This window comes from Kryptolebias marmoratus, linkage group LG16 (assembly GCF_001649575.2).
Source record: "Kryptolebias marmoratus isolate JLee-2015 linkage group LG16, ASM164957v2, whole genome shotgun sequence".
Classification (NCBI taxonomy): Eukaryota; Metazoa; Chordata; class Actinopteri; order Cyprinodontiformes; family Rivulidae; genus Kryptolebias; species Kryptolebias marmoratus.
In genome coordinates, this window is record NC_051445.1 from 26173702 (window position 1) to 26194912 (window position 21211).

The window sequence follows — 21211 nt, forward strand, 5'->3', positions numbered from 1 at the left end:
ACTAAGAAATTTCCACTCGGATTTTATGTTTTTTGTGTGATTGTAGGTCTGTTGTGTTAATACAGTAGGTCAAAAGTAAAATATTACTTGAAATTCACACTTGGGAGGTTGTGCTGAAAAAAATGACTCCAAACATGGCAGGTTAAACCACTCTTAGGGTGAAATATAAAGCAAATTTAAAATAGTCCAAAAAACGTCCAGTTTCACCCTAGACCCCAGAGGGTTAATCAAACATTGTATTCATTGTAACGTCTGTTCTTTCATTTCTATTTTTTAAACTGTGCACCACTGTTTCACATATGTGTATGTCTTTCTTTTTTGTCCCCAGGAGGACTTCCAGATGCCTGATGTGCGCCTTGCTGCTACAGGGATGGACTCCTGTCCAGCTAGTGATGAGGACACTGAGGAGGAGCTAGAGTCAGCGAGAAGGAACAGTAATGTTAGCAGGACACGGCTGCTACCAAGCACATCCAGACAGCTGGTCAGAATTTATTCAGTTATTATTTTTAGAGCAGACATTACGGCCTTATTTGTCTTCTTCATAAATTCTCTGAGGTTGTGTTGAAATGTCTGTGGGAGGCTTTGTTCAAAACATCTCCTATACAACCGCTCCCCTTTCAGCTCGTTTCTTTACAACTTTGCTCGTAGTTTAGTGGAGTGAGCAACAGCACTGTAAGTGAGCACACAGTATTTAGCATCACATCTCCCACTAGTGCACACACAGCAAAGCGAACTTGTGCCATCATACACTTAACTGACAGAAAAAAACATTTGACTGGTGACTTTCTTCCCCAGTAATTCAGTAATCTGCAGTTTGGTCATGGATAGTTGAGACAGATCTCTCTTTATGCACAGTCTCACTTGATTTATTCAACACTGTGCTGCAGATAGCAATGCAGAAGTGACCTAAAAAGTAGCTGGCCTCAGTACAAAATATGTTTTTAAACATTTCTGATATAATAAAAAATTGCTGTTCAGTTGTATCAGTTTGATCCTTCTGCATTTTAGTCTCTGGGGTTCATAGTATGGAGAGGAGTTTTAAAATGTGACAGACTGACAGAAAGCTTTCACACTGAACTAGAAGCACTCAGTCATTAAATAGTCCGATTTGTGTCGTGATCTGGATCACAACTAATATTTAATGAGTTGTTTCCTGAAAACTTTATCAAAATGTGTTTGTTAGTTTTTAAGTCCTCTTGCGAAAACCAACAAGACAAACCGACATTACTGAAAACAACCTCATTGCGGGAAGTTTTCTACAGCTGGTGTTTTTGTGTGTATATGTACATGTTGACACAGGTTGGAGAGAGTAACCATCCAAGTTTCAGGCCGGGCTTAGAAGGGGGCAGTTCAGATGACGAGGCGTCCGCCGGTCACGGTGCTCTGTCTCTGCTGCCTGCCATCGAACAAAGGAGATCTGCTGAAGGACAAGTCATCAGCTCTCCTGTCACAGGTCATTTTCTGACCTTTTCAATTCATCAAAAATTTCCATTATGTGTGGCAATTAGTTTTGACAACCCCAAAGCAGTTTGACATTTTTAGTATCACACAATGTACTGTTGTGTGAAAACAGTTTGTTTTGTACTCCTGTAAACACAAGGAGATGGAGGAGGTGGAGACGGGAGCAGTGGCAGTGAGGAAAGTGGAAATGATGGTGGAGTTTCAACCATGCCTCTTGCATCTAACAATGTACAGACCACGTATGATGCCCTGCGTGGTCTGGGGATTGTTGGGAGCAGTCTCATCAGTGAAGACGAGAATACTGATCTGAGTAATCTGCCAGAGCATGGGAGGAATGGTCTTCCCAGACATATAGAGGTACAAACTCTAGTGAGCGTATCTGTAGGAAATCATTCTTTTGCTGTAATGAAAACATCCACTGTGGAGTTTAAGACTTAATCTGTATAGTGGTTTTCATTGATGGAGGGGTGCCGGTCAATATGTACTTCCACCAAATCGTACCCCCACCTTGTACTTGGTGGTTACTGTTTTGTATGCAGCAGTTGTCATTTCATAATAATAATAGGATGCAAAACAGTTACCATTTTGCAGCAGCTCACTGCAGCCCTGCATAGGATCAAGCAGATATATGAAATAGACAGATGGATCAACATTTCTGTTTCTTTGCTGACAGCTAAATAATGATCCCTGATTTTTGATGATCGTAATGATGATAATAATTATTATAAGTAATCTGCTTACCTTCATAAGTGTAGATTAAAGTGGTTCCCAACCTGTTTTTCTCCGATCCTCCCTTCTTGCACCAACAGAAACCAGCTCCCTCTCTGCTCCTTTACTTATTCACTCGTACACACTCGCTTGCATGTAAACGAGGAAGAATCGAATGATCATTAGTGTGTTATTATTTTGTACATGTCCCGAATATTTGTAATGCCTCTGCTGTTAAAGCCTTGCTGCCCCCCTGAGCTCTCCAGTGCTCCCCACAGTTTGGAAAGCACTGGACTGAATCATTGTTGTGGCAGTGACCAAGGTGGACACGAAGTAGAGCGGCAGTAAGAACTAGCTGAAAAAAGTGGGTACGAATTGCCCGAGATGAGGATAAAGTGGTCGAAGGAGAATACGAAGAAATAGCTGGTAGAGGGGTTCTTTTCATACCCAAAAAAGTATGGGTATGTAGTGACCAACGCTGCAAAAGTACTGTTTGGTGGAAGCACAAATTGACCTGGAGCTGTTGGAAACATTTGTTGCATGAGTTAAAAATTGCTGTGAAAGAAAAATGAACAAAATTCACTAAACATTATGAACTGATGTTGATGTGCAGTTCTCTGATGTATAATTACATTTTGCATTCTGTATAAATGTGTATGATGTGGGTGTGTTTGACAGATGGGTGACCGTGTGGGTCCTGTGGGAACAGGTGAGGCCAGCTCCTCCGTGGGGACATTTCAGAGACTTCCTGTCAACTGGAGCGCAATGTTGGACCGACAAGAGGCCTTGGTAGGTGCTCTTACCATCTCTGTGTTGTAGTGTATTTTGATCAGGATGTACAGATCTTGTGAAATAACAAAGTTACATTTGGGCCGAGATGTTTTGTTGAACTCCCAGCTGCCACTGAAACAACACATTTAATTCGAGCTGAGTGTGTATCAAACCTGGTGTAAATTAAAAATCGTAAACATAAATAAATATTTAATAGATTATTATATGATTGTAATTTACTTTTCCATGCATGTAGTTACAACTACATGAATGAATAATGAATAAAATGAATACTCTCCCCTCTGTAAAACAAACAAACAACAAAACTTTAAGTTGGGCACTGATTAATGTAAACTGAAGTCTTGTAGAGAAAATTGTTCTGTAATATGGTAGACTTGTTTTGTTTTATTAATATTATTATTATAATTGATAATGATTATATTTATCTTAAGAAAATATAATTTATTGACATTGTTAGATTTTTTTTCCCAATATTGCTGAATTATTGCATAGAATTTTATTTTAAATTTTATTGTCACTTATTTTCAGTACTTATGGAGTGCTGCAACTGAGCATTTTTTCCCTGGAGATTATTAAAATATACCTGAACTGAATTGTAATCTGCCTCACAGAGTAGATGCACTGTAATCATTTTTAGTTTTTTAATTTCTGTTTGTACAAAAGAAAGAAAACAAACACCTCCAGAATAATAATCTGGAGGGTATTTGATGATTACCACTAAGAGAGAGAGAGAGCACTCAGTAACTTTGTTTTAGATGAATGTAAACTGAAATTTCCACTTTTTCTTTTTTTATCTTTTGATAAAACTCAGAGGCTGAAGGTAACAACTTTAAATAACCCAGGGAAAATGTAGCATTACATGATTATTTGTGTAAAACATTTTGACAGACTCTGAGCCATTAAAGCCCCCCCAGCTCTTTGCTGCCCCCCAAGTTGGCTTTAGAGTTGGTTACAGTATGACACGTGTAAAGCAATGGAAATTGGGATTAGTGGGGTTAACTTTTGTTAGGTAAAATATTTTGGGAATGACTTTCTCCTCAAGATTTTTAACAAACGCAGTAAATGGATGAAGATTTACTTATGATTTACTTTTTTTTTTTTTTTTTTGAAATCATGTCTGTTCTTTTTGGTTTCATTTTGAATCCAAGGATGCCATGGAAAGCACAAACTCTGGGCCTGCTGCTGATCGTATGTTAGATTCTGTCTACTTGAGAAGACACCAGGATTCAGCAAACCTAACAGTTTCTCACCTTCACGGCACCCAGGGCAGCTTCCACCTCTCCCAGGTGATTCTGACACTACAGAGTCCACGCTGCACATGTTGTCACGAATGTTTAACATTTTAAAATACCACAATGTTGGTGGTGATGCAGTCTACGTATATTTTATCATCAAACTGTGCTTTAGGTGCTGCTCTCTAATTGTGGTAAAGATGATGATGATGAGGGAGTCGATGAGCTCGACGGGGCCAGGCCCTCGTTAGGTTTGAGGGCAGCGCCCTCTTGTGACGTGAATTCTGCTGAGGCCTCAAATGGTTCAAGTGAGGATGACAATCCCCTCTCCACTTCCCTGGAACCCAAGTATTTCTCCCAGAGCTTCCATCAGGAGCTGGATGATTCCGATGAAGGGTGGAATCATTGTCCAGACAATCTGGAGCTGGAGTTTCAACAGGGTTGGTTATTTATTTTTTTATTTCTGCATCATGTGTAACTCTAATGTGCTTTATGTATTTATAGCACACGTATTTTATGGCATTAATTTTCAAACTTAATAGAGTCTTGTCATATGTTAAACAAACAGTGTTTTCTTTTTGTTCAGGAGCCAATGCTGCTCACAGTGTAGTTTACAAGAATGACGAAGGACAGTGGGTCACAGATCTGGCATATTACTCCAGCTTTCAGAAGGAAATTGATGGGAAGACGGGAGAGTTTGACGATCAGCTTCAGAATGAGGACTTTGTACCTGCCGGTATGTACAACTTCTAAGCTCTACCTAAGAATTTGTGATTTGAAATACTCTTCAAGCTTTTTTGTTTTACTTTGTCCTACTTTACAGGTGATGCTATGGAAAAAATAGTGAAAGATCAAGAAGAGTTTGAAAAAGAGCACCAGTTTATACAGGTATACAACAAAAGCTGATCTTTTTTAGTAGATAAAAGCTTTCATTTGGCTGAGCCACATTTCTGCATGTAGTTAAACATAGTGTTTTCTGGAATCATATTGTGGAACTCAATGTTAGATATTGGGAATTAGCTGTGCTGTCTAATGCAGGGGTGGCAATCCTGGTCCTCGACGGCCACTTTCCTGCATGTTTTACTTGTTTCTCTGCTCCAATACACCTGATTCAGTGGTTATATTACCTCTTTGTGTTCTGCAGAAGCCTGTTAATCACCCATTGATTAAAATCAGGTGTGTTAGAGCAGGGAAACGAGTAAAACATGCAGGATTGTGGCACTCGAGGACCAGGGTTGCCTACCCCTGGTCCACTGTGAAGCTGTCAGTTTTCTGGGTGTTTCTGTTCACACAGGAGGAGAAAATTGAACCAGCCAGTGGAAGCGACACCTTTCCCAGTGATTCATCCTGGAAGATCCCCACCAACAGCCACATCCTGATGAGGGCTTCCCAGGTCTCCTCTGATTTTAGGCAAGGAGATGAAAGTTACCTGCGGCTGTCGTTAGGACAGTTTTTCGGGCAGCGATCTGAAGCCTTGGGCTGTTTGGGAAGCACTGACGAGGATGAGGTGAAACGGGTCAGTAAATACTGTTTTATAAAGTCTAAAAAAAGTTTTTATGTCTGATAGTTTTGGGTGTTTTATCAGGGGTACAAATATATGCAACACTGAAAAGTTTCTGACTGCTAATGGGAAAATCCTGCTACCAGAAATCTTTGGTTGTAGCAATTTTGGATTCATGGGCAAATACAGAGATCTGGTATTTTTTTTTCTATACATTTTTGACCAACTTGGTTATCTCTCTAAGAACTAAAATTAAACAAAAGACATTGTATATTTTTTTCCACTTTCTGATAATCCTGCTGCAGTATTGTCACCAGGGTTCAGTTTGTGGAGTGGCAGCTTTAAAGTATCCTATATTAAAGACTGAATCAATGTCTGAGTGACAGACTGACAGAAAGCTTTCACACTGCTGCTCAATACACTGTTAATGATCATTTGGCTGCAGGAAAAAAAGTTTTTTTTTTTCTATACAGTAGATTGTACCAAAGTTAAAAAGCAAGAATAGAATACGCTTAAATCTTTCAGACAAATAATTTGATTGGAATTTATGTCTGGTGGCTGTGAAATTCTGCAGTTAGTGATTGACTACAGAGCAGCTGCAGTCAATCATGATCACCATTTATCTGTATGTTCTCTGGATAATCTGAAGTTGGTAATTTCAGGAGGTTTGTGTCACAAGAAAGGAGCCTGATAGCTTAAAGCTCTGCCTCCCATTCTGCTTTTAGAAACTCGAGGAACCACAAGTAAACCTGCAGTCTGAAAGCCAAGTGCTCTGTCAAGAAAATATGAAACAAGGAGATCTTTAATATAAGATGGAGCTTGCTTGTTAAGAGCTTTGTATGTTAAAATAAAATTTTAAGCTCTCTCCTAACTCTAGTCAGAACTCTCTCAGCAGCATTTTGGATCAAATGGGGACTGTTTAGGATTAGTTCAGCGAGCAATAATTGTAACAGCAATTTCCGTGTTTGTGAACGAAACCTACCTTTGCTGGAAGTTTTCCAAGATACCACATGACAAAGATTGAAATCAACAAAGAACAACAGATATTCCTCCTGAGAAAAACGCTGTTCAATCAGTTGCCCTGTAGCTTAACTTTCATGTTACCCTGGTGTTTATTATTTCAGCATCTTAGATAGTTCATACAGCTATATTGAAGCCTTCACTCAGTAAAAACTGCTACACAGAGATGGACTGCTTTCAGTAAAACCTGCTGGTTCACTGACCAAATAAATGTTCTGTTTGTAAGTGTTTGACCAGTTAAACCTGTCAAGGCTGAATAAGCCAAAAAAAAAAACTGTCTGTTGTCCATCACAAGCTGATTTCTTGGTGCATCTTTAGTAACAGAAATTCTACAAAGAATATTTCTTTCCAGCAATGTTCAGGCAGTGAGTTTTTTTAGTGGTATTGTGAAATTGAGTTTGCATAAAACTATGCCTGTAGTTTTAGTTTTCAAACTTCTTGAGAGGAGAAAGTCTAAGTTGTAACAAATCAGTGAAATCATTCTCTCCTTCTCTAGCCATCCTTTGGTTACATCATTACCTCTCCAGAGAAGAGGGAACCGTTCCCCCTCATCAACCTGTCAGAATTCTCACCTGGAGAAAGCTCTCCAAACAATGCCACAGTGGAACTTGGTGAAGTGGACAAAACACTCAGCCCAGGTGTGTTTGCAGAACTGCTCATGATAAACCAACTTGTAGCACTTAATCCTTTTTAATTTTGAAATGACCCACTTTATGCTCTTCTGACTAACTGCTCACGATCATCCCCCTGCAGAGGACTTGGACAAAACTCTTGATGCTCCAAGTGAAAGGATGCCACCAAAAGGGGTTACTGCTCCAGAGCCTCCTGAATCCCAGGTAAGTGGATCTTTTGACAATAAGATCATTATTTAAGCACTGAATGTAAAATGCTATGTATTCATGACATAACTTCACTTGTTTTTAGGACCATACTGTCAGAGCTTCTCTGTCTGAACACAGTCAGGCCTCAAGATCTGAGCCAAGACTGGGGAACCAAAGCAGTTTGTCCCCTGACAGTAACAGCAGTCAGCTGATGTTGAGCATCAGCACAATTGCTTCAGCCATTGCGAATGCGTCCATCAGCACTGACCCGTCGCAGCTGGCTGCCATGATCGTGGATCTGTCCAAGAAGAGTAGGGCAAAGAAATGGCCAGAGTTTGCTGGCAGCAACACAGAGGAAACCACTGCAGCTAAACATGTAAGACTGAGTACATTTTCAGTTTCTTATTTTTTTTATTTTTAAATGTTTCTGCTGAAAGACAGTGGTTTATGTGCACTGTTCCCTCACAGACAGAAGGATAATAGCTGCTATTGTGGAGCTGATCTTAGTGGGATTTTTGTTCTCAAAGTCTCTACATGAGTTGCCTGTACAACAAAGTGTCTGACTCTATATGCTTTAATGTCCAGCCATTCATTTTCCTTTTCCCGCTTCTCCTTTCTGGGTCGCGGGGAACTTGTGTCCATCTCCAGCAGTCACTGTGCAAAAAGCGGGGGGCACCATGGGCAGGTTGCAGGTCTATCACAGGGACACATAGAGACAAACAATGTTTTAATGTAAAACACAGAATTAAGATGAAATCGGATAATAGTTTAAGACTTAGACTCATTCTACTGTACAGACCACAAAGATTTAGCAACTAATTTAAAGAGATCCAAAAAAAAAAAAAAAAAAAAAGAAAAACAATTTTGTTAAAGCTAAACCTGTTTATAGTTTTTGTAACATATTGCTCTTTTATGGAGCATGAAACTAAAATAATCAGTCTGAATATATATCACATGCTTTTTTTTTAAACTACCTTTAGGTGCTGAAAGATCTTAAATTCAGTGACAATTCTCAAAAACTGCTTGAATTTGACTTTAACCCAGTTTCTGGGTTAAAGAGCCTGGGTGGGAAAAGCTAGTCACCAACAAACGTGTCTTTGTAAAATGGATGTTTAAAATATTTAAAGATCAGATAAAAACTGTTTTGCTTTCCTTCACAGATCCTGCATCAGCTGGATCAGAGTGCACTCACTGAGACGCTCCAGAGAAGTATCTGTGCTGGAGATATTAGTGCCTTTGACATCGAGAGATACCTGAAGAAGAGCAACCTGTCTGGCACCAGTGACTCCTCTGAAGGACACATGACCTTTGACTTGAGTGGTTGGGCTGACAGTCTGAGCAGCTCACAGAGGAACTTTCAGGCAGAACATCCAGAAAAACAGGACAGTGAGAATCAAGAGTTCTCTTCAAGTACAAAAACCAAGGAGAAAGACATAAAAGGGGACGCGTCACTTGGAAATACAAGTCCTTCTGCAGTGCTACTTTCTGATGAACTGCTGGCAGCAAAGAGCAGTGGCTCTAAAAGAAGCTCTATTCCTCAAGCATCTCTTAGGTCTTCTAAAAGGTCTGTAGATTCGGGACGGTCTTCCCCTCTCAAATCTTCTGCAGACAAACTGAAACCTTGTGACAACACTGCTGCTTCATTAACCAGGACTAGCAGCTCTTCAGGTAGAACCACTTTACAAAATGACGTCAAGCTGGGAGACATGGACCTCAAAAGAACAAACATTAGTTCTTCTGAACATAATGATAAAGGCTTACCCAGGACCTCCCCAGGTGGGAGTAAACAGCAGTCGGGCCTTCTTGGCCTCAAAGCTTCATCTCCTTCAAGCCAGAGGCTGAGGAGTGTAGGTCAGGAGCTCCAGGACAGACATGGTGATTTCCCACAGAAGAAACCATCAGGAAATATAAAATCCGCTCCTCTACTTGTAAAATCTGTCGATAAGCATGCTGGCATCTCAGGCCAAAATTCTCAGCTTCCACAGAACTCCTCATCTGGTGAGTAACAGCCAGCAATTTAACTTCTGATTTAAACATTATTGGTGTTAGTGAGGTCACATACTGGATAAAAAACATTTACATTTTATTTCTTAGGATTGCTAAATAGTTTTCCAGAGCCATGTGTGGAGGAGACCCATTGCAGCTTCAGACCATCTACCTCCCCTCTTACTCACTCCTCCCCAAGTCAGACTTCCATTCCCAGTGCTGACAGGTATCATATCACACAGTCTCTGTTAATCAGTGCATTAAACAGTTCTTCTGTAACTTGCTGCTGCAAATTTACGATACTCGTTGTTTTTTTAAATTTTAACTGCCTTTTCTTTTTCTTTCTTCGCAGTATGCGTTCACCTTCTTCATCCAACGGAGGTCTTGGCGACAGACACCCAGGTCCTGATCTTTCTCCTGAGTCTGCCTGTTCCAGCCCCAGTCTTAGCAGGCTCACGTACATTTCAATGAATGACAGTACTGTTGTTCCTACACCTGAACGGCGAAAGGTACGATGGAACTAACAGTTTATTTCTGAACTCCAGTGGCATTACGGTGTGTAGACAGAACCGTAGGACATTAGGATTGAAAGGCTTTATTTATTTATGTAGAGGTCTTCTCATAGTGCTACAGTTTTGTACAAATGTTGTAAACTTATGACAGCTTAATTAAAAAAGAAGCATTTAAAGTATTGTTCAGTCCCTCCAGGATTTCGCGGGCATTTTCCTAAAAGTTGCGATTTTTTTTTTACTAAAATCAATAAAAAAACATAACTTTTAATATATAAACCAAAAATAGTTACTAGTTTTGTAAGATAATTACCACCAAACCTTGACATTATTAAAAGGTGCTTTGTTTGAGAACGTTGACAGCTTCTAAACTGACATTCATGACCATTTCTGGATTGTCCCTCGTCTGCAGCTCTCCTCACATGTTTTGCAGACACAAAGTGTTTGTCGATGCGTTTGTTCCATGATTACACTGCAGGACGAGCAAAACAGCTTCCCCCACTCTCGTGCAGCTGGGGAGGAAACTGGTTTGTGACCGCAGTGAAGTTAGCTTGAAGTTGGATGTCGGATATTCGCGCTCCGCGGAGTTAGCGGCGTCTAGTTCACGGCTAACCCGAAACAGGAACGCTAATGTCGGCCAGCCGTTCTCTGCCGGCCCCTTCTCTCACGCGCGGTGGTTCACTTAGGGATGGCTAAGTCAGCCGTGAGCTAGACGCCGCTAACTCCGCGGAGTGCGAATATCCAACATCCAACTTAAAATTAACTTCACTGCGGTGTTTTGCTGAAATCTTTGTGGGCAAATGTGAAGCATTAGCGCACATTTTGGCTTCGGTCGCTGCTCCTGCACGCTCCTGGCATTCTGATGTTAACAGGATGTGACGTCACGTCTTCTTCGTGAGTTATTTGGGGTAAAAGTTGCGGAAAAGTTGCAGTGTTTTGGACAAAGTTGCGATTTCGCGGGATTTGCTTGATTTTGCGTTAGTAGTTGCGATCGCAAAATCCTGGAGGGTCTGATTGTTGGATGGCAATTGAGTTCCGTTTGAAAGACTGAATTTGAATTTTATGTCATTTGGATCCTTGCTGAAAAGCTTTGAATGGTGAAAAGATAAACATTGATTGTTCCCGATTGTCCTGTTGTCTACAGAAGGATTCTACTATGTCCCTGAGCACCACCATTATTAGATTCAGTCCAACTCCTCCTGCAGAAGCAGAAGCACAGCCAAACCCTGACAATCCTGGCGCACCCAAAAGCCTCGATAATGTGCAGCCTCAGCATTCTAAAAGTCTGGATCCTCTACCAGCAGAGCAACGTAAAAGCCCAGAACTCCCACGCAGCGGGTCTGCTCTGAGCTGCACTCGCAGCCAGAGTGAATGCAACTACAAATGTTCCGCTGACGTCTCTGCAGGATGCCGGAATCACAAGCATGGCTCGGAGTCCAACGTGAGGAAGTTCAATAAAGTGGACTCGGGTTACAGCAGCAATCTGAACATTCAGCAGACCAGCAACTCTGCAGCTCCTCAGCAGTGGGGCCTGGGCTTGCCTCCTCCGTACTCAGCTGAGGGACTTCATTATGTCCCGATCCCCAGCTTTAAGCCTCAGTGTCCTGGCATGATGGATCTTCCCCACAAAGGAGATATTCAGTCCCTTCTTGACAGACGCTCTCTTGTCACCTCCCAGTTACCTCTTCAGTATTTGGGGCCAGACGCTCCGCCGCACCCAGGTGCTTTTCATGTGGGCCCTGCAGGAAACACTCTCTACAGTGTGTCCTCTACAGGCAGGTTTTATTTATTTTTTAATTTTCTTAAAAAACATTAAAATGAAACGATGTAAAAATCAACTGCTTTTAATTTAAGTACCCCCTAAGCATACACATGTGCTGTGTCGTATTTAGTTTTTTTTTTTTTTTAAATATCGATACACTTTTATCATGAACCCAAGCTGTTATATTTTGTATTTTACCGAACAAATTGTTTAACATGACAGACAAACTAACACAACCATTTCTCTTTGCTCTTTTCTTTTTAGGCATCCCAAACGGTGGTCTTAATGTGAGACACATTCACCCCACATCAGGGCCTTTGGGGGTTTCTGGAGCTGCTGGGCCTCATCACCTCCACATACCACATCAGAGTCAACGTGAAATGGGAATGATGGGGAAAGCGTACAGTCATTATGGTGCAGAACCTCTGGTGACAACCGGTCTTGATGAACTGAGAGGTATACGTGGTTTCTGTGTTGCCTGTATGCAAATTTTATACTGTAAACTACTATTTAAGTTTTAGTGCATTTGAAAGTATATGTCTGTTTTTTTTTTTGTTTTTTTTTTGTAACATTTTGCCTTTTGCATCCAAGTAAACACCTTACCTTGACTAATTGCTGGTGGACAATTCAGCTTTTATTCTCTAATTGTCTTTACTTATTTCCCACATTTTCTGAGCTCATGGAGGGGTGAACAACCTTTTTTCTGTATCAGCTTTCACAATCTCGTCATCTTCAGACCAAGTGGTGGTGCCCGAGGAGCTTCGGTTCCCTCATGCCTGCTGTGTTGGCATTGCCTCGCAGACCTCCCTCAGCCTCTTCAACCCGTCTGAGAGATGGCAGCAAGTTTCAATCACTGTCACCGGCCTGGCCATTGATGGAGAGAAGGTTAGCTGGGGCTCCTGTGTCAAAGAACGTGATTTGACACAGTAATCAGGATTGGGTGATTGGACAAATATATCCACCGTTTGCTGTTAGAGTTGATCAGCAGTAATGATTTTTTTAGACACTATTTTCCACATTATTTTAGCTAATTTAACTTACCCTTTTATTGGTTTTAACCTGTAAATGACCGTACAATTTAAATCCAAACCTGAACATGCTGAAATACACCTGGATCCTGGATCAGTTCCAGCAGCAGAGCCTCTAACGCTCCTTCAGCTGTTGTCAGCAGGACAACGCTGGGGTTTATTCCCCAGCAAAGATCTACAAGATTTATTTGTTTAAATTGCCAACATTTTTGGTGAGAAATAATTGTATTATAAACAAAACGACAAAATACAGTTTATTAAAAAACGAAACGAACAAAAAACAGTAAACACAGTTTTAAAGAGCTTGTCCTGGGAAAAAAAGAGGCATCACAATTGTAGTGGCTGCTGCAGAAATTAAAAAAAAAAAAAAACTAACGACAAAAAGCAAAACATCTTAATTGCTTTAAACATGAAATATGGACTCTGGTATCATTTTAAGATCAACCCAGACATGATAAGACTTTAATAATTTGCTTTGCCTTGTGAGCAGATAAAATGTAGTTTTTAAATTAGTTTTTCTTCATGGATGAGCTGTGGAATTCATTAGCATCACCGAGGCTGTTTTACAATATCAGCTATGAAACATAATCTTCCCAACAAATTAAACCAATATACTTGTTTTAGTTATATTACTGTTATCTGTGAAAAGCCTTGTGAGTTTCCTTTTGCATCCTGCAGAGCTCCTGTTACTGGCTTTGTGCCAGATTAGGGAAAAAAACTGATTATTCTTGATTCCGCAGTCTGCGCACTTCAAATGTATCTTTTAAATGCAATTTTCTCTGCTGCATGAAAGGTTAATGAAGCTGCAGCCAATTAAGATTCCTAACAGAACTGACTATAGTTGTCTGTGGTGACGCACTTCCTCTGAGATCCACCTGCTCTTCTCTGTGAGATGTCACAGATCCATGGCTCAACAGGAAAATGAGTTGTTTCATTATCCCTGCGTGTCCAACTTTCAAAAAGATTGTGTACTGTGACATTAAGGGCATTATATTTGAAGTTAACCACACTCTCATTCTGCTCGTAACGCCTAACATCAGCTCGGAGCTGATTGCGCTGATCTGGTAAATTTCTTTTAAAACATTTTGTGTAACTCCTAGTTTTAAAACAAAAGCAATCCCAAATCAGTGACTTTATTTTCTCTTTGGCCACAAAAAGAGAACCCAGAGAATAGGGTTTATCTGGTCTGCCTCTCTTAAGCAAAAAACAAACAAAATACCAGTCGCTCAAAGAATTTTCTCCCCATCGTTGGTGGTTGATCTGACGATGGCTGAAGGCTCTTCCTATCACCCAACCCCAACAATAATCCAGTTATCTCTAAAATGCTCAGGAGCGGAAGGACTGCTCATCACTAATTACAATTTGGTTAAACTGACACAACTACAGTTTTAGTTGCTATCACTTTAAAGTTTTCTCTTTCCAATCCCTGCAGGTGGACAGCTTGCCTTACCAGTGGTTGATGGTGAAAAACAAAACCATTATTGGCCCCAAGAGTACAGAGGAGCAGAAAGTGTTGTTCATCCCTCCGCAGCCTGGTGTCTATCAGTGCGTTCTCACTGTTTGCTCTTGGCCTGCGTCTGCTGAGCCGGAGTTGGCTGCCAGAGCAAACATCTTTGCCAAAAGAGTGGTGCTTATTGCCGTTGCAGAGAATCCTGCCTTAGAGGTGAGAGCCTCCAGCTTGGAATCCAACATGAAGATTCATTTAGATGGCTTTATGTGAATGACTTCTGCTTTTTTTATAAATGAATCCCATGTATAAATGACAATGCATGCACATATTTAGAACAAAATGTTCACATTTATTCTGGGTTTTTAGATTGAAGTGGGCAAATCTGGCTGTTTGGATTTTGGTGACCTTCCTGGAGGCGGTGCTAAATCTCTTCCTCTGAGACTGCTCAACAGAACCCACGCCACAGTACCCATCCGACTGGTCATCAGTGCAGTGAGTTAAGCCTAGTTTGACATGATCATAACAGTCTTGTTCCTCTCACTGATGGACGCATATTGTTCTGTAACAGTGATGCAGTGCCCTCTAGTGGCAGCTGGGTGATTTCTCCATGGTACAACTATATATTTTTAAAGTTGCCTGTGACCATAAATCTGCTGGTTTAAAAAAGATGCACTTTAAGTTTAGTGACCTTTTAAGACTATGACAAAGCAAAAGTCAAGCCGTGTTTAATTGTTTAGAAGTATGCTGGAATAGAATTGTTTTTTAAATCAACCTCTTCTTACTTTGCTTTTTCACACAAAGCATTCAGATGAATCTTTTTTGGAGTTTTCTCTCACTTCATGTCTTATTTCTTCAGAATGCCACAGCATGGCGATGCTTCACCTTTTCCAAACACCCCGTTACCATGGCGCCTGCGGCTACACAGCAGGCTGGACACGTCACCCCAGTGTCTTCTCCCTCAGTAATGAATCACGTGATGCATGCCAACTACGGAGAGGTACAGATTTCCAAAAACATAACAGGCCAACATCTATTATTGAAATGGTTTTGTTTCTTAATTGGTGAAAAGCTCAAAAGCTGTGTGTTGTACAGGGACAACATTTGGCCTCGCATGTTGTCAAAAATCAAGTGATTTCTTTCAGAATCCAGAGAGCTTCATGGTTTGGGTTCACTTCCAGGCTCCTCAGAAATACACAGCCTCTTCAGGTAATCAGCCTTTACTGAATACTTTAATATGCTGTTGAAAATGTATCAAAGTCACTTAACTCATATTATTTAAAGGAAGATCTGAGTTTACCATCTGTTAATGAAGCAAAATCATAAAATGACCCCCCCTCTTGATGTTTTGCTTCTCAGGAGAGCTTGGTCCAGCTGATGAGTACAGTGCTCGGGTGGACATCGAAGTGGACTCTCCTAGTCAGAGTCGTATTATCAGGAGTATTCCCCTCAAAGCCAGATCTGGAACTGCCAGGGTCCATGCTCCTAAAGATCTGCAGGTACGGAAACCGCCATCTGGTTGTTCTCAGACAGGACAATCTTTATCAGATTTGTAAAACCTTTTATATTACCTTTTGAAGACGAGCAAAATGTTGAAACAACACATCAATGTGAAAAACTGGTGTAGAGAATTATAATGTAAATGTATTAGTCTAGCAAATGGCAAGGAGGAAATTGAGATTAATATAAAGTATTGAGTTAAACTGACAAGCACATTTGTCAAGTCTTTCTGTTTTACTCTACTTTTGTAATAAAATTATGAACTTGAACCTGTTTTTGTCGTTGTCAAGTTGAGATGCTGTTTGTGCTTTTCTTTTGTCTAGACTGTTCACCTTTGTGCCCCTGTGGGTAAATCCAGTGAACAGATGGTACCATTAAAGAATGCAGGAAATATTAATGTACAGCTGAAACTCAAGGTAAATTAGACCTTTTTTTATTAGATTAAGGATTTATGTAACATTTCTGACATTTATGGCTCAGACTTTGTAATATTTCAAATGTCATTTATTTATTGTTCTTGCAACTTTTTTAATTGTCATTTGTGTCCAAGTTTTCCAAATTTCCCCCTTGTGTATTTTGTTTGCTTCAACCAACCTTTGGTTCCTTTTCAACATTAAAAAAGATGCCTTAACTGATGGCTTTTATTCTTGTTGTTCACAGATCAGTGAAAATGGTGATGGTTTTACTGTGACACCCAGTGAACTGTCCCTGAGTGTTGGAGAAGAATGGAGCATTGCTGTGTCTTTCAAAGCACAGAACAACAGAAAATGTAAAGAAAGGTACGAGCACTACTCAGAGTTATCACAAAACCTTATTTAAAATCTACAGACTTACATTTGAACCAAAAAAAAAAAAAAGCCTGAGAGGTTGTAATGAAACATTGTAATTACTACTGGCCTTTTATTTTATTCAACCTGGTCTGATGAACACTGAAAGTCTTAGCAAAACAAACAGGTTTAGCCTCTAGGTGTACCTAAGAGTAGATTTATATTGACTGAGCCTTAGTTGGATTACCCTTTTTTTTTCCTTTTTTTTTTTTTTTTTTTTACAAATACTTTTTTTTTTCTCCATAAATACCTGAGAAGATCTAAGAGTATGTCACATGTGCTGGAATAAACTTTGTCGTTATATCACAGCCTTCTCACCATCCTGGTGCTGCCGTCAGGCCCTCAGTATGAAGTGGTGCTGAAAGGAGAAGGTATTTCTTCTGCACCTCCCTCCGTTCCTGCCTGTGCTCCTGCTCTGACCACTGACGTCCCACCAATCCTTTCTAATAAGCAGTTTGTGGCCTGGGGAGGGGTCACCCTGGGACGAGCTGTGTAAGCAACACTTCAGTTTTTATTAATTTCACTGCTGCTTGGTAAAAAAAATGAAATAAATAAAATAAAATTGGGTTTATCATTGGAAGGTAATCAATGAAACAATCTCAAGGCTCAGTGTTTCATCATAGCCTTCTAAGGCTTGTATAAAATTCAATATTCATGAAAAGGGACAGAAGTGTCTATGGGGGGGTTATTCCTCAGAAGCTATTACAACATAATACAGACTGTTTGGACTCTGTAGTAATGAGTGGTTCAACAAAAACAAGACAATCAGAGAATGTTTCTTTTTAACCACATTCAAGTTGAACTTGATTTTAGACACATGGGGACTTCAGTGTTATGACTTTGAAAATGGCAGGGATTTAGATGTCAAACAGAAAACATAGGCTGACTCCTGTAATAACCAGCAGCATTGTTTTCAGCCAACAGAAGCTGGTTCTAAGGAACAACTCGACTGGCGCCACACAGCATCTACGCTTACTTATTCGTGGGCAAGACCAAGACTGTTTTCAGGTAGACTGATGAGTTTATCTTTGAACACAGAAAAAAAAAAGATGAGATGTTTGCCACCTTTCAAATTCTTTGTTCACTCTGTTTTTTTTTGTCTTTTGTTTTTTTTCCCCCTAATCTGGGATGCAGGTCAAAAGCTCTTTTTTTTTTAAATGTTCAGGCAAACCTAGGAACATTGTTACATAAAGATCATTTAGTCAAATTGTATTTTCAACATGTTAATGGTTATTTTGTTGTCCTAATAATTGCATTTTTCTCAGCTCCAGAGTATGTTCAGTCCTGAAGAGTGTCTAACCCGACACGGAGAGCTGTCCATTCGTCCCAAGGAGGATGTGACCGTCCACTTGCTCTTTGCCCCCACCAGGGTGGCATGCATGTTGGCCAAACTGGAGATCAAACAGTCTGGAGTCCGGCCTTCACAACCAGGAGTCAAATTTATTGTAAGGATGTAACTCTTAGCAGCTTGTAAAGCTGTCTGGATTCTTCTCTGGTTGTCATAAATCTGTTGTTTTTTGGTTTCTTTTTGCAATGCTATTTTTATGTACTTATTGTATATTCCGCACTAAAGAGCCCACTGGCCTTTAAGGCTCATTAGACGAAACAAAACAGCCCCCTGTCTTTTCAGAGAATACTGCACCAGCATAAAGTCCCCCACATACTCGGGCGTACTTCACTCTGTGGAGGTCCGCACAAAGATCAATTTTTATGACCGCATACGTGAACTCTGTCCTGCACAATAACCTGCCCGGTGAGAAACGGTGTTCACATCAAACTGTTTTGTGTGCGACACCAACCGCTCTCAGGTGAGAATCGCTGCCAGAGCGCAGCTTTGACTGCTGTTCTCTGTGCAGCACTGACAGGTGTGCGGTGGCTGCCCGGGTGGTGAGGAAACAGAGCTAAAGGCACCGTCTTTTCTTTTGTTTTTTTAAAGCTAAGAGGCAAGCGATTTCTTTCTCCTCATCCGGTGACGCCACAACTGAAATTTGTCACGGGAGAATTTTAGGCAATCTGTACGCTTGAGTATGAAGTCTCAACCATCCGCGGACAGTCCGCCCGGAGTCCGTGCGGCTCATGGAGTACGCACAGTACGCCCGAGTATGTGGGGGCCTAATGCTGCAAGCGGTGCAGCTTTGTAGTTTACCAAAGACGTACTAAAACATTACGATTTCTTACATATATAAGGCACTCCGGATTATAAGGCACACTTTCGTTTTTTGAGAAAATTGAAGGCTTTTAAGTGCGCCTTATGGACCGGAAAATACAGGAAAATGTATCCCTAAATGTGAGTAACCACTCGTGATCAGATGTGTTACTCGCTCTGTGTGCATATAAATGTCACAGAGCTGACCAACAAACAGGGCATTATCAGGTTTTCATTAATTCACCTGGACTGCATATTGACTGATATTAACACCTCAAATTTGCAAGTCACAAAGATTATTATAAATTTATTGATCCTTACAAATATTTCAAATAAAGCTTCCATTTTCATTTTAAACCAGTTTATTCTCACAATTAATAACAGGGTCATCTCCTGTTAATCCATGTTTTTTTTGTGTGTGTATTGTAATGCAATAAGGTAGTACCTATAATATTCCCTACTCCACATTTAATTCTGTTGTAATACCTTCAATTTTTTAGAGTTAGAATAATGTGAAGCTATGTAAACATTCGGGGCAAGGCCAGCTACTTCACGCTGATGAAGATAAACAAACCAAAGCTCTTAAACTGAATTTTTGTTTTATCTGAATCAGTATCTGGGGAAAAATAATAAAAATTAAAAAAAAAAAGAGCTCATACACAATAGATTGAACTTTACTGCCTGTGAAACTTATTCGCCACCTGTGACACTTAACAGACGTACAGAAGCAGGCTGGACACAAACCAAACTCTTCTCTAGGAGATAATAGATACAGCTGTGGTTATAACACAGTATGTTATCGCCATAATATGAGAGCACATACTCCATTTACTCAAATGATTTGATGACACAAATCCGTTTGTTTGAAAGAAACGGTGTGAGGAACACAACTTTTTTATTACAGCAAGAAAAAAACAATGTGGCGTGTCTCGGACTTAGGGATGCGCCAAATATATTAGCAATGTCAAAATGCAGTAAGCTTTGAACAGCTTTTACTGACCATTGAATTGTTTCTTATTTGTTGGATTTAAAGATGTTTATTTTGCATCAGTGAAGCACATTTGGTTTAGTTCCAGACGAAGGTGTTACCTCAAGCTCCGTATTTCTGGTGGTAATATCTGATTCTTGTGGTGATTGACATAAAGCATTTTATGATACATTAACTTCAGCACAGAACACCCAGATCCAGTAACAATCAAAACATTAATTACACTATAGAGGCAAATTGGCCATTAAGCTTCCCAGTAATTCACTGATGACTGAGAAGAGGAGGTTTTTTAAACCTGAAAATGGGGCCCTTTTCATTGGCAGTGGTTCAAGCTATCCATTTCCATTAAAATTTTAGCAACCCACTCCATATTCAGTATATTTCTACAAATTGCTGTTGTACCATTTTTTTTTAAATGGCTGGCAGCTGGGCATAAGTTTAGCAATGTTTTAACAGAATGTTGTTTTTCATTTGGTAACTCAGCTGCTTGGATTTATGTTCAGGCTGCAAAAAGAACGAGGGGAAAAATGTCCTAGATCCTAACTAAATGTGGCCTGAGTGTTTTCAATCCATGTTTAGTGTGTTCACACCTGTATTTGGCACTGTGCATTGTGATCAGATCACTATGGCACCAATTTGTGACAATGGTTTCTCTTATTTTCCATTTCCATTTTCAGATTCCTCTGTCTGGCTACGGAGGTACAAGCAACATCATCCTCGAGGACCAGAGGAAGCAGGGCGACGGCTACATCACAACACTGCCTGAAGTCGCTGCTGGTTGTGTCAGCAAGGTGTGTCTGTGTGTGAGAAACACCGGCTCCAGAGCAGCCTTCATCAAAGCTGTGGCTTTCTCTGACCTAGCAGCCCGATCAGTACTGGAGCCTTCTGTCCTGAGCCTGGCACCTTCACAGTTTGTACTGAAGGAAAGGACACAAGAGGTAAGAGGTTGACTACAGCTGGTTTTAATCTCACTAGTTCAGAAAAAAAGCTTTAATTAAGTGCTACATAAGTGAGAATTAGTCTAGTAACTTCACTGGTTTTGTTACTGATATCTGTGTGTTTGCAGGTGATCACAGTGCTGATGAAGTCCACCCAACGAGAGCAGAGTCTGTGTGAGTCGGCCGATACCCCTCTGGCCACAGTCTGCCTTTTCTGTGGAGATGAGGTCTCCAGGCAGCAATACAGGAGGTGGGATCTTGCAGCATTTGGCTTGAAATATTAGTTGACAGAATTTGTGTAGCACTGATAATGAAATGTTTAAAGTATAAATTCTGCGACGTCTGGGGCTTACCGTATTTTCCGGAATATAAGTCGCAGTTTTTTTCACAGTTCGGCTGGGGGTGCGACTTATACTCTGAAGCGACTTATGTGTGAAATTATTAACACATTATTATATCATTTCACATGTTATTTACACACTAAACCGCAAGAGGGCGCTCTAGGCCTGTGTTGAGTCTGACGTAAGTGACGTAGAAGGGGAAGC

General features: G+C 40.5%; 1 protein-coding gene across 4 annotated transcripts in view; it reads left to right on the forward strand.

Moving 5' to 3' along the window:
* The window catches only part of cep192 (centrosomal protein 192), a 44465-nt gene that overhangs the window by 6894 nt on the left and 16360 nt on the right, over window positions 1-21211 (forward strand). For 2 of the 4 annotated variants that reach the window (XM_037980296.1, XM_037980298.1), the window contains exons 9-38: window positions 329-481; window positions 1300-1453; window positions 1601-1818; window positions 2848-2958; window positions 4110-4247; window positions 4369-4633; window positions 4780-4929; window positions 5017-5081; window positions 5488-5709; window positions 7211-7352; window positions 7468-7550; window positions 7639-7911; window positions 8696-9533; window positions 9630-9747; window positions 9874-10030; window positions 11175-11805; window positions 12057-12248; window positions 12505-12677; window positions 14253-14483; window positions 14637-14762; window positions 15127-15267; window positions 15413-15476; window positions 15627-15766; window positions 16091-16183; window positions 16428-16546; window positions 16904-17086; window positions 17512-17602; window positions 17860-18039; window positions 20406-20666; window positions 20795-20916. In XM_037980296.1, the coding sequence (XP_037836224.1) occupies window positions 329-481; window positions 1300-1453; window positions 1601-1818; window positions 2848-2958; window positions 4110-4247; window positions 4369-4633; window positions 4780-4929; window positions 5017-5081; window positions 5488-5709; window positions 7211-7352; window positions 7468-7550; window positions 7639-7911; window positions 8696-9533; window positions 9630-9747; window positions 9874-10030; window positions 11175-11805; window positions 12057-12248; window positions 12505-12677; window positions 14253-14483; window positions 14637-14762; window positions 15127-15267; window positions 15413-15476; window positions 15627-15766; window positions 16091-16183; window positions 16428-16546; window positions 16904-17086; window positions 17512-17602; window positions 17860-18039; window positions 20406-20666; window positions 20795-20916 (5834 nt within the window). The remainder of the gene's footprint in view (window positions 1-328; window positions 482-1299; window positions 1454-1600; window positions 1819-2847; window positions 2959-4109; window positions 4248-4368; window positions 4634-4779; window positions 4930-5016; window positions 5082-5487; window positions 5710-7210; window positions 7353-7467; window positions 7551-7638; window positions 7912-8695; window positions 9534-9629; window positions 9748-9873; window positions 10031-11174; window positions 11806-12056; window positions 12249-12504; window positions 12678-14252; window positions 14484-14636; window positions 14763-15126; window positions 15268-15412; window positions 15477-15626; window positions 15767-16090; window positions 16184-16427; window positions 16547-16903; window positions 17087-17511; window positions 17603-17859; window positions 18040-20405; window positions 20667-20794; window positions 20917-21211) is intronic. The other 2 variants (XM_017413226.3, XM_037980297.1) reach the window with 2 other exon arrangements.